The sequence below is a fragment of the Melospiza georgiana genome, chromosome 13, assembly GCF_028018845.1.
Source record: "Melospiza georgiana isolate bMelGeo1 chromosome 13, bMelGeo1.pri, whole genome shotgun sequence".
Lineage (NCBI taxonomy): Eukaryota > Metazoa > Chordata > Aves > Passeriformes > Passerellidae > Melospiza > Melospiza georgiana.
In genome coordinates this window covers 14880641-14896948 of record NC_080442.1, presented here as the reverse complement: position 1 = coordinate 14896948, position 16308 = coordinate 14880641, and the positions used below count along the sequence as shown (strand labels likewise).

The 16308-nt window shown below is 43.5% G+C and overlaps 1 protein-coding gene across 3 annotated transcripts in view; it reads right to left on the bottom strand.

Annotated features, from left to right (window-relative positions):
* Positions 1-16308, bottom strand: part of CHD2 (chromodomain helicase DNA binding protein 2) — an 85174-nt gene that overhangs the window by 43220 nt on the left and 25646 nt on the right. For 2 of the 3 annotated variants that reach the window (XM_058033090.1, XM_058033088.1), the window contains exons 5-6: positions 11292-14452; positions 10823-10956 (exon numbers count right to left, since the gene is read on the bottom strand). In XM_058033090.1, coding sequence (XP_057889073.1) covers positions 10823-10884 — 62 coding nt within the window. In that variant the 5' untranslated portion in view covers positions 10885-10956; positions 11292-14452. Of the gene's footprint in view, positions 1-10822; positions 10957-11287; positions 14453-16308 lie in introns of all 3 variants that reach the window. The other variant, XM_058033089.1, reaches the window with a different exon arrangement.

Below are 16308 nucleotides of genomic sequence, written 5' to 3'. Positions count from 1 at the left end.
TCTGGAGGCATCCAAACTCGGCTGTCACAACATAAGTGGCAGCATCAGGCTCTGCTCGAGGCATGTTGGTGTCTCCTGTCCCACTGGGACGCATGGAAGAGGAAGACAGTTTTTCCTTCAGTCAGATTTCTGAGCAATAGCTGGAATAAGAATTTTAACAGCCCAGGCAAGACTGAGGCCAGACAGCTCTGACAGTGTTTGTTTAGAGGCAGAACAGTAATTGCTGTCCTCCTCTTGCTCTGGAGCTCTTTGTTCCTCAAAGCCTTAAGCTTTATTTCAAGGACACAGGAAGACAGGCTCTCTGCACATCAAGAGCCATAATTCATGTGCTTTATCCACAACATTGTCTGAACGCTAATTCTTTTTTTCAGACTGTGAACTGTGCCATCTGAAAAGAGGGAGACTTCTCTGATGGCAGACACATCTGTATGTGCAGATATTTGCCTGCACACCTGCTTCCCCTACTAAGGAAAGAAACACAGATGAGAAGTGGTTATGTCCTTTTGAAGGCTGTTGCAAATAATTTATTTTTTTTAATTAAGGAACAACCTGTTATTGAGGCGAAATATGTGTTTATCTTCTTTTCTATGTCGATCAGATAAAAAATAACTGAAAGGCCTGTTTTCATAAAAGAATCCTTTCTAACTGTCACTGGGACAATCAGGAAGCATTTCTACCTGCCAACAGAATATAATATATTAGCAACATTAGATGTCAAATCTGGTCTAACACTGTATATACCTAGAGACCCAAGTCCTCTTTTCAGAAGTTATTTCTGGAATTTGTCCTGGTTTAATATCCCTGAGTTAGCATCCAAACAAGACCTACTTCCAATTGAACTAAAAGTAAGAAATAAGCTGTAATTATTTATCACAAAAATCACAATTCAGCCAGACCACCCTCCTCCAAAAACACCCATGAACATGAAAAGAAAGCAACAGATGGACCACTGGTAATTTCTTTGAAGAAACTCTGAAAAAAAAGCTGAGATCTGCAAAGACTCAGCCAAATACATTCCTCTGGTTTCTAAGAAATACTTTAGGCTGTAAGTCTGCTTTAATTAAGAGCTTGCTCCTGACTTGAAGGGGAGCAAAACTAAATCATTCCTTACCAAGAACATGATCCTTCCAAGAAATAAGTAGCTGAAAGGCAGCGATAAGACCCTTTACAGTGAGGTATCTGAGTTTAAAAGGCAATTACCACATGCTTGAAGCCTCCAAATTTTGCATTTAATATTTCACATATGACTTCCTTTTATAGGGGATCATCTTTGCAAACAGCAAATCATTTTATAAGTTCTCAGCACGAACTAACAGTAGATCTGCTTCCAGAAGGTGTGAGACAGCTGAAAAAATGTCCCCAATATGCATTTGTGAAACCAAGAACTGACTGGGGAATGGCTCTAACTGGGACCATTCTGCCCCAGCGTTTAAAATGTGGCTTTTGAGGGACAGAACTTGAATTCAGACAGGGGAATAAAGGAGGATTAATAACCCAACACCCTCCCACAAGCAAAGCTCCTCCCAGCTTTAAGAACTGTTGTGAATGTTTTGAATCTAAACAAGTTTGAATCCCAACAGCAACATTCCACTGAGCTTCGCAATCTCTGCAGGGATTCGGCAGCAGCAAAACCACCCTGTGAAGGCTGGAGAAGGACCTTGGCAGATTATCCCATGGCTGGATAACACCAGGGGCTGGGTGACAGCAGGAACCGTTATATTTAACTCCTGTGCATTGCTGGCCACAGCGTCCGAGTGCTGTGGGTAAGTGACACCCAGGGGCACACCAGCAGCTCACTGGCACCAGAATGCCCCAGCAGGTGGCTGGGACACAGCCCCTCCCTGCTCACCGTGTTCCCAGCACTGGCTGGACCTGCTGGGCTTCCTGATACCACACCTGGACAGCCCAGAGAAACAGCAGCTCACTGCCAGCTTAAGCCCAGGCAGGACCAGGCCTTTACAGTAACAGGAACAGTGGAAATAAACTGCACTTGGCAGTGCAGGTGAGTTGCAGATGGACAATGTAACAATAGCTTGGACTCAATGATCTCAGAGGTCTTTTCCAATCTCATAGATCCTGAGAAGAGGGTGAGCAGCCCAGGCTTGGAGGAGCTGCTGGGTCAGCCCAAGGATGTCTGGCAGAGCCAACTCTACCCAAGAGGGGCTCCTGAGCCCCCACAGCTCTTCAGCTCAGACTGCCAGCTGCCACTCCCATCCACCAGTGCAGAACCAACCTGAGATTTACTCCAAAGCATAGAGCAGCAAGGCCTGTGCAAGCCACCAACTTAAAATTATTTAAACAGATCTGTCTTCCTAAAGTGACCTGTACAAACTGTGGGACACACAAGCATGGTGACAAACCACAGAAAGGGCAAACACATCGACTGAGATGAAGACTGGCTGCTGTTAAACATTTCCTTTTAATATCTGATCTATAAATGTGATGTTCCCTATTATGAAAAGAAACTATTTACAAGAACATGTAGTGACAGGACAAATGGGAATGGCTTCACACTGAAAGGAAGCAGGTTTAGATTAAATATTAGGAAAAATTCCTTGCTGTTAGCTTGCTGAGGCACTGGAGCAGGTTGTCCAGACAGGTTGTGAACGCCCCATTCCCTGGAAGCATTTGAGGCAGGTTGGATGGGGCTGTTGAGCAGCCTGGTCTAGGGGAAGGTGTCCCTGCCCATGGCAGAGGTTGGAATGAGATGATCTTTGAGTTCCCTTCCAACCCAAACCATTCTGTGTTTCTATACAAACGTATACGAAATGGCTACATATATTGCAAATACAAACAAGCACCATCAATGTTGATATGTGCACTCAAGTCACAGGGTAGCTGTAAAAAGGCACTAAACTAAATTTAACCTTTAGGCTAAACAAGCCAGGGAGAAGAACACAAGATGGGTTCTAGTTACAGATCACTAGATAAAGAGAAGATAATACGGGTAGCACAGAGGACTGAGCAAATACCACAGTAATCACAGACAAAGCCATACAGACACTGCACATGGAGTGTGCAGGAGAGCCAAGCAAAGGACAGATTGTGACACTGAATATAAATAAATGCATTCCTAGCTTTTTCAGTTCCCTTGATTTTATTCTGAAAGTCTGCTAAAAAGTGATTGGTGCTTGCTTGTCTCTCAAGGCAAAGATTTTCTGAGTGAGAAGCCTTGAGATGGGTCATTTGGTGAAAGAGCTTTTCCCAGTTTATTACCTGCAGGGAAAAGTAGAAATGGGGGGAAGGGAAGGAAGAAAAATACTCCTGTGCCTCTACTCTCCATACCTATGAACGGTATTTTTAACCATTGATCTTCGAGCAAGAACTTAAACTAGAATATTCTAAACACAACCAGGCTCCTCATACTGTTTAGGAGTGAGTCTCAAACTCTGAATACTCAAAATACGGTTTGTATAAATCTGGGCCAGCCTTAAATGGGCACAACAAACTCCCACGGTGATAGGGCTGGCCCTTCCAGATTACCAACAAGTTCTTCAAAGCAGCATAAAAATATTTCCTTAACCTCCTTTTATGATCAGCAACTTTTTTTTTCTCCCCTTAAACAGGCACGTGAGAAGCTGTCATGGAGAATACACCTGTGTCTGCAAACTTCCAGCCTATTCTGGCCACTGCTACTTACCTCAGCACAGGACTCCCAAATGCCAAAGGCAGAGCTAAATATATCCCTCATTGCTCTGCTACAGCTCAGCAAAGCACATTGGGCTATCCTGAATGATACAGACTTTCCAAAAGCTGGTGGGGTTTTTTTCCTCCACTAGGAAGACACTATGTTGTGTTTGCATAAGCAAGCAAAAAGAGCAATTCATTCATGACGGGGAGAGCTGGCTCTCTCGCCCTCTGATCTTTAAGCCAGAGGCTAAAAATGCTTGGGATGTCTAGTGGGGACAGAGAAAAAAAAAGAAAGAAAAAAAAAACAAAAAAACAGAGGGACAAAAGGAGTCAAAACCTGTCTGGTTGATTAAGGAGCACCATTGATAATCTCCAAGGCAGCATCCTTCCCTTTCCCTGCCCAGAAAGGGGAGAACAATTGCAGTTTCCCGGGTTTGAAAGGGCCCATCTCTCCCTCGCCGGGAGGCAGCCAAGCATTTCCGAAGCGTTTCCGGGCTCCACATCCCACAGCAGCGGGCGGAGCCCGGCTGCTCCTGGCAGCTCCCAGCTCCTCCTCACGCCCAGCCAAGGAGAGGAGCAGGAGCCGGGGGTGCAGCCCTTCCTCAGACAGCGGGCAGGGCTGTCCCTGTGCCCTCCGCCCTTCCCGTTCCAGCCCCGCTGCGCCATGGCCCCCAGCGACAGCCAGGCTGAGCCCGGCGGCAGCACAAAGGGGACTCTGCACACCGGTGCAGCCCATTGGCAAAGGACGTGTGGATGCGTGAGAGGGCAGGAGTGTGCACACTGAAAAAGTGGGTACTTTTTCTCCCTTAATATTTGTAAACTTCTTTACAACCTCTCAGATCAAAGACATGGAGTGTATATGGAAATTTAGGACCATGACGGTGCAGAAATTCCTTTATGGTTCCAGGTGACCTGCAGTTCAGAATAAGGGAGCCTGACCTGGCCTGAGGGGGTTATTTCTAGTGACTCTTAAAAGCTGTTTTTAAACAAGAGATGTAAGCCTAAAGTTTTACAGGCAGCACATTGCGTTCAAATCTCTACTGGTGACAACTCTGCAGTGAAGTACAGAGATTCCTCCCCATCAGAGAGCTGCAAACGACTCCTATAATTAACGTATTAGCAATTCTATTAAGTCATCTATACCAAACAATAACACTTGCAAGAAACATAAATAGTTGCAACACAGCTTTTTCCTAAGGAGTCGAGTGTTCTGGAGTCAGTGGATTCTTGACATTGCAACACCCTTGTTCATAGCTGGGGTAAAGGTTGGTGAGCAATGAAGTGTTAAGCGTCCCATCCCATCCCGTCTGTGGAGCTTGGCAGACACACTGCACTGAGCCCTGCCAAGATCAAACGCCATGCCAGCACTTCCAGCACAATACCAGAAAGGAATCTGAGATCACTGTTAAAAACTTTTTAATTTTTAACCCTTATCAGTCAAGGTAAGAAAAGCACGTGTACTACAGAGTAGGTTATCTCAGCCCACAGGTAAATATAAAGGAAGATGAAGATTGAAAATTGTTAATTTAGCAGCAGTGCCACACAAGCTGTAATGTAAAATGAGCTGCTGCACATTTGGAAAGAATCAGCAACATTTGTCTCATTATATCCAAAAGATACTCCCTGCTCTAAGAAAATGAGGCATTAACAGTGTGACAGACTTACAAAAGCTTCTCTGCAAGTCACTAGGGGTAAACTTTTTCTCTGGGCTTTTTTTCTTTTATTTCAATTCTCCTCTACAGGATGTGAAAGGGGCTTTACATACACACCAGCACCTACTGAAAGAGCATCTTCACGTGGCATTTTAGCACATGTCTATTAATAAAAGCACACCAGAAAGATTGATGTAAGACACCATGTCAGTAGAACAGCACATCCTTTGCTGGAAGGCTGCTTCTGTCTAATTATGGTAATCCTGGCCTTCCCCTCCCCCAATGCTGTTTGTATTTATTTTCCTTGAAGGAGAGGAGAGATAAAGCAGAACACAAGCTTTCTCCAGCCATTATCAGCTCCTTCCTGAGCTGGATTTCAGCTAGGGGCAAGGAGAGATTTAGAAGCCTTTTCCATCTCCAGAACTTAGCAGCCTAATTTAACATTGCAATTCCTGCTGGGACCGTCATGTGCAACCTGAAACAAGATGGAGTGGATACACACACCTCCAGGTTATGTATCAGGAAATGCAATAACAATGTAAGCTGCCAAACCCACCCAAAGCAGGTTTACTTGAGCTGTCTCTAGTTCAAAAGCAGCCAGTCCGTGGCATGGGAAGCTTCAGTTCAGTCCCTAAGACTCCTGCTTGCTGTCTCAGGTACTTCACCTGCTCCTCAACACCAGCACTGATAAACCTCAATTAAGAGATGTCCCAGTATAAAAACTCCTCAGAGACAAGTCTGGCAACTCAGTAACCTGCCAGTGCTATGATTAACTCTCTGTGGGGTGAAACACCCCGAGACAGGAATTGGACTATCCCTATACCGAGTTAGGGAGATTGAAATGAAACATCGGGGCCTTCCTGGCCCTCCTTCCGAGCCCTGTCAAGGCTGCCAGTGGCAGTGTTTGTTTGAACACAGAAATGTGGTTACGGCAGCCCCAGCGCTGCTCCCGAGGCACAGCCGGGATCCGCGTTCTGGGAAACGCCACCACCGAGCCACAGCTGGCATCAGCGCTGCAGGAAGTGGGGAAGGTGCAGATAAGGGCAACTGCTGCCCTCAGAGTGCGGCAGGTGAAACATCAACCCGACAGAAAGGGGAACAGGCTCCAGTGTGCCATCTGAACCACATTGCCTTGGCTGGAGTTGGGAACATGCCTGCACACACGTGCACCCGGCCATGGCAACGCCCCAGCCCCAGCACAGGCTGTGCCACACAAACTGGGTCACACAATTACCCAGGTGAGCTCTTCATTCCCATTTTCCAATTTTTATTCAGCAAAAGTCATGCATTTTAGAGAATCTCTGCAATTTAAGATGTTTAATTAAAAAAAAAAAAAAAAAAAAAAAGAACAATCCAGAACAATGAACTACAGCTAAATGTAGCCTCTTGCAGTTGGTGAGCTCTTTTTATAGCACTGTATACACTGTATCCATCTCTGGCAGCAATCACAAAACAGGGAACAGAGGAGTTGAAAGCCTCAGGATTGTGCATGCGTAATTAGATGAGACACTTCCTTCACGAGGGTAATGTGAAACAGAAGTAACAAAGCAAAACAAGAACAATCTCCTTTGTGCTGCAGATTACATCATGATTCATATGAATTCCTTGCACATTATTCCTTTTGTGTCCCGCACTGATCAAGCATTTTTCCTTTTCAAAAAAAGGCTCTGAACAGTTGCACAAAGGGTTAAAGCTTAAAAAGGGAGAGAGAAAAAAAAAAAACCTTGTTGAAGAATGCGGTGCAAATGAAACTGAAAGCCTCGGCACATGCACATGGCCACAACAGCTAAAAAATAACTCATCACCCGGATAAAACCTTGAAACCCACAGTTTGAGGCATTTTAACAAATGCGTTCGATGTTTCTACTCAGCTGAGAGAAAATCAGTGGCAAAATACACACTGAAAGCAAACAGTGAATTTTGGTGATTTAAGGATACTGAAAGCTGTATATCTCTCTGAAAAATAAAAGGGGAAAAAAAAGACAAAAAAAAAAAAAAAAAAAAAAGACAGATGTTCCGGGAATACTATGGCGTTCTACAATTCCTTTTGAAGTTAAAAAAAAGAAAAAAAAAAAAAAAGAAAAGAAAAAATCCGCAGCAAAAAATAGCCCTGCTTCTTTTCAAGTGCCTGCTGAAAATAGCTGGCAGTATTAAAATGAAAGCCCGTTAAAATGAAGCAGAGCAGAGCGAGCCCACGCCCGGCAGAGCAGCGGAAGCGGGGGGAGGCCGCGGCAGCCGCCGCTCCCGGCCCGCTCCGCTCCCGGGGGCCCGCGCGGCGCGCGCAGCCAATGGCGGCGCGGCCGGCGCAGGGCGGCCTTTGAACCCCGCGGCCGCTTCCCGCGGCGCCCGAGCGGTGCGGCACAAAGAACAGCCATTTTGTGACAGCGCCGGCCAACGCCGCCGCCTCAGCCGCCCGCCCCGGGCCCGCCGCTGCCCCGGCCACAACGGGCTGCCCCCTGCTCCCCGCGCCGCACACCGGGGGCAGTTTGTGCCTAACGCGATCGTTTCCCTCCTCTCCCCCCCCCTCGGCCAAACGCTGGTTCGTGTGCACCGACATCTCCATAAAATGGCTGCCACGTCAGGCGAGGGTGTTGTGCTGCGCAAAGCCCTGCGCTGGGAGGTGGCTGCTGAGCAAAAACAGCCATTTCAGACCTCGGAGCTCCAGCCCTGCACAGAAAATGGCCCAGGAGCTAATCCACTACAAGCAAAATTTCCCCCCAAAAAAGATGTTTTAATGCTAGAGAAGCACAGAGCTGGATACAGACACAAGGGCTGGCCCAGCCTTGCAGGGTCTGCAGCTCAAACCATTCCCACGCGGGGTATTTCTGAGGTGGTAGAGCAACTGCAACAGATACAGGCCAAGGGAAAGGAAAACTACGTATCTATCCCCATGCCTGTTACTTGCTATCCCTGCAAAACTCACTCTGGGCTTCAGGGGGGCCCCAGCCTGCCCCTGGCCTCGGCACTTCCCATGGGGGCCGACCATGGACGAGGTACCTTCACACTACCTGCCTTTCACACATGCAGCACAGAAGATGCTAGAAAATACAGCAGATTGTGTTCAATTACTGATGCAAACCTCAGGCACACAGGTGGGGGTCAGCAGGAACTGCAGCAGACCCAGAGCAACTTTTACCTTGGGCAAAGTTGCATAAAATCCCTCAGGTCCAAGTTGGACTTACTGTCCAAGCACAAAGAACAGGTGTTGCTGGGCACCTGGAGAGGCAGGAGTACAAGCCTCAGCTTACAAACCGTGAAGAGTTAACACCATCTCTCTCTCCAAGAATAAATCATCTGCTTTGGGACAATTCTCAGACATTTCTGTTTATTCCACACAGGCCTTTGTATTCCCTTAGAACTGGAAAAGGAGGAGTCAATCCCTCAGTTAGGGCACTACAGTGGTGTGAAAGAATTGTATTTTCTTCCACTCTAACACCCTTCTCCAGCCCAGGTGAATGGCACCGGCCACATCCACCTCCTCCACCACCCAGGGTTCCCACCAGGACTGTGCAGCTTCCATGTCCAGGTACTTCCATGGATCCCAAGCTGGTCTCAGCAGCATGAGAAGCGCAGACACCGGTGCATTTTGGGGTTACCATACAGCAAAGTGGTGGCTTTACTTCCTAGAAATCATTTCCCCTACTTCAGGTCAACCTCAGGAAGTAAAGCCCATTTTATGACATTGAGCTGACTCACACCTCACAAATAAGCTCAACAGGGTTCACTTGCAAATATCCTGTGCTCAATTGTTCCCACACTTCAGGTGTGCCGGTGTCACACACAGCAGGTTTATTCAGAGGAAAAAAAAGATGTGAAGGGGGAGAAGGGGAACCTGACACAACAGGTGTTACATGTAAATGATCAATTATGATAAATAACTTTTCAATGAAAACCCCAAAAGCACACGAGACACTATGCAAATCTCATACCCCTAAGGACAAAACCCCCTGTGGGACTCCTGCTACATGGCTCAGATTTTAGCTCCTATTCCTTTCCAACACTGGTAAAATACTTCCAATTTCCTCAACAAATTATGTCAATTGCTGCTCTTGTTGATAATATCCACTTCAAAAAAGCAAAAAAAAATACATAATCTGCAAAATAATTTTTATACATGGTGACTTTTTACATAATATTTTGTGTGCAGCATTTACAGTAAAGAAAGCTCAGTATGAAAATCTGATGTGTTTTTCAACTGCATTATTAGAAAAGCTCTGTTTAAGTGCTTCAACAATCCCTGAGGCTAATTTAGTTATTAATAATTTCAAATTAAACAATCTTGCCCACATTTATTTTAGAATTTAAAATTTGACTGCATTTTTAATACACCCAGAATACCATCGAAGTTTATATTAGAAGGTTACAATAATTTAATAATATATATAGCCACACTATTTCAAGTTCATGTGCTTAAGGAAGGTTAAATACTGGACATCAAGAATACTATTCAAACACCTGAACATCACATAGAGCACATGTGATACACCAGACAGTTCAGAGTTCTTTTTTATTAATGTCGGTTAAAAATGCAGGAAGACAACACCAGAGAAAAAGAAACAGACCAAGATTCAACTGAAATTAACAAAATGCAAAACTCAGTGATATTTACAAACCAAAACCAAAAATGCATGTAGTTTAATTTCCAATTTTTGGAAGAGCCGACCTTTTAAATATAAAATGAGCGATTTGGTAATTGTACTTCTGCATTCCCAGCAAACAAACATTTTCAGTATTTCATACTTTTCCCACATCAAGGTTAAGTTTCTAAAATTCTGTAAAGAATCTCATTACTTGACAAAAGTAAATAAAAATACTCTGAGCAAAAATACGTTAAACAAAACAAGCAAATCATTTGGTGCCTCTTGTTAACAATCCCAGTGTATATTTTATGAAACAAAATGCCATCACCAGCAGGACAAAGTCTGGTTAAATTGTATAAAAATATTCTAAAATACCTCCACAGAATCAAAGTTCTACAAGCCCAAATAAAATTTGAAGTAAGAGGTATCCGACAAACAGGCACTTTCCAGTTTATATTTTAAAATAAGCTTTTTTTCATTCATGTAACTTTTTCTTGTGCCTATTTACTATAATTTACTACTACACCAGGCTTCTGTATGGCCCTCAGTTAAAGTTTAGACTTCTGAGATTCTTCAAAGAAAAATTTGCCTTGTATGTAAAATGGTGCAATGCAGCAATGGCTAAACCGACAAGGTCATTTTTCACAGCACAAAAAACCCAAAAACTGAAATTCAAAAGCTGGAAAAACATCATACAGGGGCAAGGGCTGCCCTGAATAAAGGTACAGTACCTTTTGCCTAGGACATGGGCCCTTAAGTCACAACACAAGTTTCAGAAATTGCTACCAAAAAAAATTAGGGTGTGGCATGCTAACAATCTCAAGGTCATTCCTTAAAAAGGAAGCAAAATCACTAAAATGTTTTCTATTAAGCACTGACAGTAACCCAAGGCTGTCAAAGTAAACAGGGTATTCACAGGTTTTACAAAAAAAAAAAAAAAAGAAAGTTGATAGGTCATACCTCGATGCATTGCTGTGGACTGAACCCTCCTCTCCTTGGCTTTTGTCCTTATTTCTCATCATCTTTTTATTCTTAAATATTAAAAGGGGGTCAGGGGTGTCTGTTTGCTTTGAAGTCCTGTGCCCAGGTATTTACTGTCAAAAGTTGAAAGAAAGGTAAGGTCCCAGTTCGTTTCACTGGCTTTCATTATCAGGAACAAAGTCCTGACGCTGCAATGATATTGTTATAACAATACACAGCACTGATCAACACGGCAAACCGGAGATTTAAAACAAATAATCATTTTTACAAGAAAAATCCGAGAATAAACACAGGAGAGGAGCATCCTGCAAACTTTCCCAAAGTAACACTGGATGCAAATAATCTCTGTATCTTATTGCGTCATCCCAATACAGCACAAATCGGTCGAAAATCAAAGTATTCAAAACGGCAGAAATCTAAAAATTATTATTATTAATTGCTCACCTACCTGATCCATGCACCGCCGCCAGGACCAAGTCGATATTAGTTTCGGGTAGTGGAAAAACATCGGATCCAAAATATTTGCAATTATACCGATAAAATACAAATTTCAGAAAATGAAAAAAAAATATATATTCTAATCCCAAAAATATGCTGCCGATAAAGCAAAAGAAGCGGTAATTAGTACAAAAATGTCCGGGGGAAAAAGCTCATTAGGAGAGCGCACAAAAATGGAGGTACGCCATGGCTTCTAAGCTGGAAAAACAACGACCTGGGCTCTCTCCACGGCTTCTTCTTTCCAGCAAGGCACGAAAAGGGAGCCCTCAAAAGCTGCTTTTCTGCCCGAAAAAGGTCCGCTCGGCCCCCGATTAGTGCCTAGGAGAGGCAAGGGGCTGTGGGGGCCCCCTGAGGCTGCCTGAAAGTTAGGGAAAGTTGCGTAAAGTGTTGGGGAAGGCACGGAGCTGAGCGCGCTCTCTCTAAGGCACAGCCGCCATCTAGAGCTCCTTCCCAGCTCTGAGCTCTGCCTTTGATTGACACTCTCTACATTTACCCCACAACTCAGGTGATGTACCATAGACCCACCCCTTCATTTCTACCAAAAAAAGAGAGAGCCTCCACCTAAAGGGTGCCTGCTACCCCACAGCCCTGGCTCCTTCCAACTACCCCAGCTCAAGGGGCACCTTAACCCCATGTGGCTCAGGCACCCTTTGGAAGCCAGAAAGAAATGGAATTTGTGCCTTTTGTTTTAAAGATTTGTTAAATATTTCAGTGCCTGGGCTAAAATTACTTCCTCCCTGGACAGGAAGTGGTGCTGTTACAAGCCATTTTGAAGGCATGGAAGTGGAGCTCACAGCCATGCAGGCAGCAGCAGCCCAACCCTGGGGGTCACCCCACCCAAGGGGCAGCTTCCCCCCAGTTTGGAGGCAGAACCCCCAGACAAGAGCTCCTCCCTCTGCCCCCCAGTGCTGCACTGGCAGGGGGGGACAGCAGCACCAGCAGCTCCCAAGCCAAGCCCACAGAGCTGAGATTGCCCTGTAGCTCCACAGCGCCTCCCTAGTGGTTCCCCCAACAACTCAAATGCAGCAGCCACAGCACTGCCACCAGCTACACCAAGGCACTGCACCCAAAGCAGTCCAACACCACCAAACTGCTCGTTTCCAATGCACTTTCTTAACCCATTCATGCTCATTAACAGATTTTAACACAACAAATTAATTTTAAAGCTGCACAATAACCAAGCTGCACAATTGCAAATCAATCAATGGACATCTCCAACACGACATCCTGGAATTGAGAGGAAGTATCACCATGGGAATGGAGGTGATCCAAGTATCCCCTGACCACCTGATCATGACTACCAGTTGTCTTCCACGACCAAAACCAACCCCTCAAAGCACAAGAACATCTTGCATATTCATAAGCATCACAACAAGACAAGAGCCACCAGCCACTGGGGGACCACTGGAGGACAAAGGGGCAATGGGCTAGTTTGGGGTTCTATGGGGACATTCATGGCTCAGCATCCCAACAGCCCAAAACCATTGGCTTCGACCAGTAGAACCAACACATCCCCTTTAATTCCTCCAGGGATCTACCATTTATCTCCTACAACCATCCATCCTCTTTCCACAAGGGGCTTCATTAGGAACTCCCCAATGCCACAAGCCATTTAAAAAATTCCACTTCACCAATTATTCACAGAAGACTCCTTGCATCTCAACTGCAAGAATTAAAAACCACAATGCAAGACCATTCCAAACATTTTCTGGTAAGACTAAAGAAATCCACTCATTTGAATGAGAACCCTTCATGGTGGTCCAGAATCCAACTCCACCATAAAAACACATGGCAAAACCAAACTGGGGCAAGCATGCACCACCAAAATGGCTGGATGGAACAGGTATGAGCAACTCATCATGGCAAAAATGGGTATTTCCAAAAAAGTCCGAGCAAGGCAAATGGTTAAACACAGACAATGAACAGGATTTTGTTTGGGTTTTCAAATACAATTTCAAGGTTCTCTCAGCACCAGGTTTACCATCTTGACCCTCCAGCACAAAACAAAGACAACTTTGAGTTTCAGGTGAAACATACAGAAAAGAAATGCCTATAGTTAAATTATTAGATCCACCCAGACACCTGTAAGGAAATAATGACTTTGAATATTAGAACTATTTTAGAATTAATTTGCAAAGGTAAATATGTCATCTGTAGCCATATCAAAAATAACTCATTTTCTCTCACCAACATGGCAGAGTATTGTGACACTAAGGCTACATGCAAGAGCAGTGAAGCACATTGGACACTTGCACAGAACAATTTTAAGACCAAAGAGACTGCTCAGGAAGTCTGTAGTCCAGGAAATCTGTTGAAAAGTTTCTGTACCCACACACAACCCAAGAACATACCTAAAAAAGTTACACAAAACATTCAAGTACTCTTTTATTGTCGTATTTTCTCAGCCTTCAATTGGTATCAATTCCATCTTAAAATAACTTCACAAAGTTCAGCAGCAGTGCCCTGACAATAGGCCAAGTACTGAAAACCCCTCATATTAAGCACCTGAATGAACAAGCCAGCGAATAAAAATTCATTGGAAGTCATGGCAAAGTGAACATAATTTGCAAATGAAAACCACATTTAATACCAAGTATAGCACAAAATTTTACCTTGCCTCCAGTACTTAGCTAAAGTATTTCTCAGTTTAATAGCAATCAAAAATGTAACCCACTTCAGTATCAACTCAATAAAAATATTCAGCCAGAAAGGACAAACACAAAGTGTGAAATAAACCAAAACCTTTTATTTAAAGTCACTTTATAAATTACATTTTCTCAAAAGCAACAGCAACAGATCTTTTACCAAATTAATTTGCCTGTCATGCAAAAACAACCCAAAAGGAAAATTTTGCCACCCAGTTCTCAAACAGATCCATCATTGGATATCACTGATTAATTCAAATGCAAAGTCCATTTTGATAGGATGATCACAACCCAGATCTTCTCTGGTTTAATAACATGAGAGTCCACGTTTTAACATCCTTTTCTTGGACAGACATCCCAGCACTCATGCATTAGTCCATTTCCTCAACCTCTCATTCCCCAGTGGAACTGCCATCTTGGTGTCTCATTCGCAGACTCCTTTTGACACTCTTCATCTCAATGGATTCTTTATGAAAAATTAGAAGAAAAATGCTGTTGGAATACACATCATTGCTTTAAACTAAGACATTCAACTACTGTACCTTGAAGATAATTTAAACATGTAACTGATGCTTCATTCCATGTTACACGGTCCACAATATCTATTTTCATCAGAAACAATATCAAATAATCAATTCAAGAATTAAAAAAAAGAAAATTTAACCAAAACTATAAAAAAGAGAAAATATTAGAAGTCCAAGAACCCTTTCAGGATCCATGAATTCCATTTGACATTTTTAAACCACTAGAGAAATCCGTGGTGGGAAATCAGAGAAATTTCCTCTTGCAACCATTTTCATGGCACTGGCCCATCCCCTGGAACTGACATTGCTTAGCACAACACCAAGGTTCTTGTAACAAACCAAAATTTTTAACTAAGTACTATTCAAGCTCCTTTCTTCAAAGACAAAGATCCATCAAAACCAATGAAAACTGGTTTCTTATAGACAGATGGTGACTGGACACAAGACATTCCACCATCTTAACCCAGTTTTCCAGCTCATGAAAGATGTACAGTGCAACAGCACACACACAGGCAAATGGAATGGCTGGTTTAGTTACTGGTGGGAAAGGACACACCAGAAATCAGACAAAAATGGTCACAAGTCACCCTAGCTACCTTCAGCAAGGCTCCAGAGCCATATTCCAACTGCACTCATCATGGAACTGCAACCAAGCCCACAGGTGAGTGACAAACCAAACTGAACAAACAGCATCCACATGGATAAATACAAACCCAACGTTCCCATCTTCCTATCTTCTTCCAAGAAATATAAGCTCAATTTGCTTCAAGTAAAACCTTACTCCTCCTCACATGCAAAACACGTACAGAAGTTACTAAGTGTTAAGAACATCATTTTGAAACCAATACTGACTGTAGGCTGACATGCAAAAAGGGTTTTAAAATGCCTTCATGATTTTGAGTATCTGCACTCCAACATCAACTTCTGGTTTTGGATATGTATAGGTTTAACCTCATTTTAGTCTGAAAACCAACTTCACCATCACTCTGCTCCCTCTAATCCTGGGCAGATTCTGCCAAGGGATGCAGAAATTACCCACAGCCCAGCAGAAACCAGTGGGGCCATCTAGTGGTCTCTGCCTCAGCATCCCAGCTTGCCCAGTCTCACCTCAAAACAAAGTTACAGCAAAGCAAAGAGCACTGGAAGCAGTGCAAGAAGCCCATTTCACAAGGGCCCATGTGTCCTGTTTTATGCTCCTCTATAGACTTCCTTGTTTTAAATATAAAGGGAAAGTCTTGCACATAGAAGTGGAATATGGCATCTGGTATTTCACTTTGCATTGTAAAACATGCATAGCTGCAGGAGTATTCAAGCCCAGGACACTCATGCTTTCAGAAACAGAACTTCCAAGTGTAAAGAAATGCTCTGTTTCAAACATTTAACTCATCCTCAGTTAAGACAATGTGTTAAGTAAAGGTGTTTTTCCTTCACACTAAGCTGGTTTTGGGGTTGCTTTAGGTTTGGTTTGGGGTTTTTTCCCAGTTCTCACCAAATTAATTTCAAATCTATTTAGGCATTTGAAGATTAATTAAAATTCTGAATGTTTTTTCACGGTAATGCCTTGACTGAAGTATCAAAACATGAAAAAAACCCCTACAAAGTCGTCCATTATTGACACAATCAAACACTCTAAAGTACTAACATACATACAGTAGAAACCCCAAAAATAAGATCATTCAAATTATTTTTAGTTATTTTTAATAAGCTCAAAATATAGAAATGCAATTACTGAATCAACTTTCCCCACCTCTAAAAAAGGTAATTTAGTTATGTATTTTAAAGTCACTCTTTAAAAGGC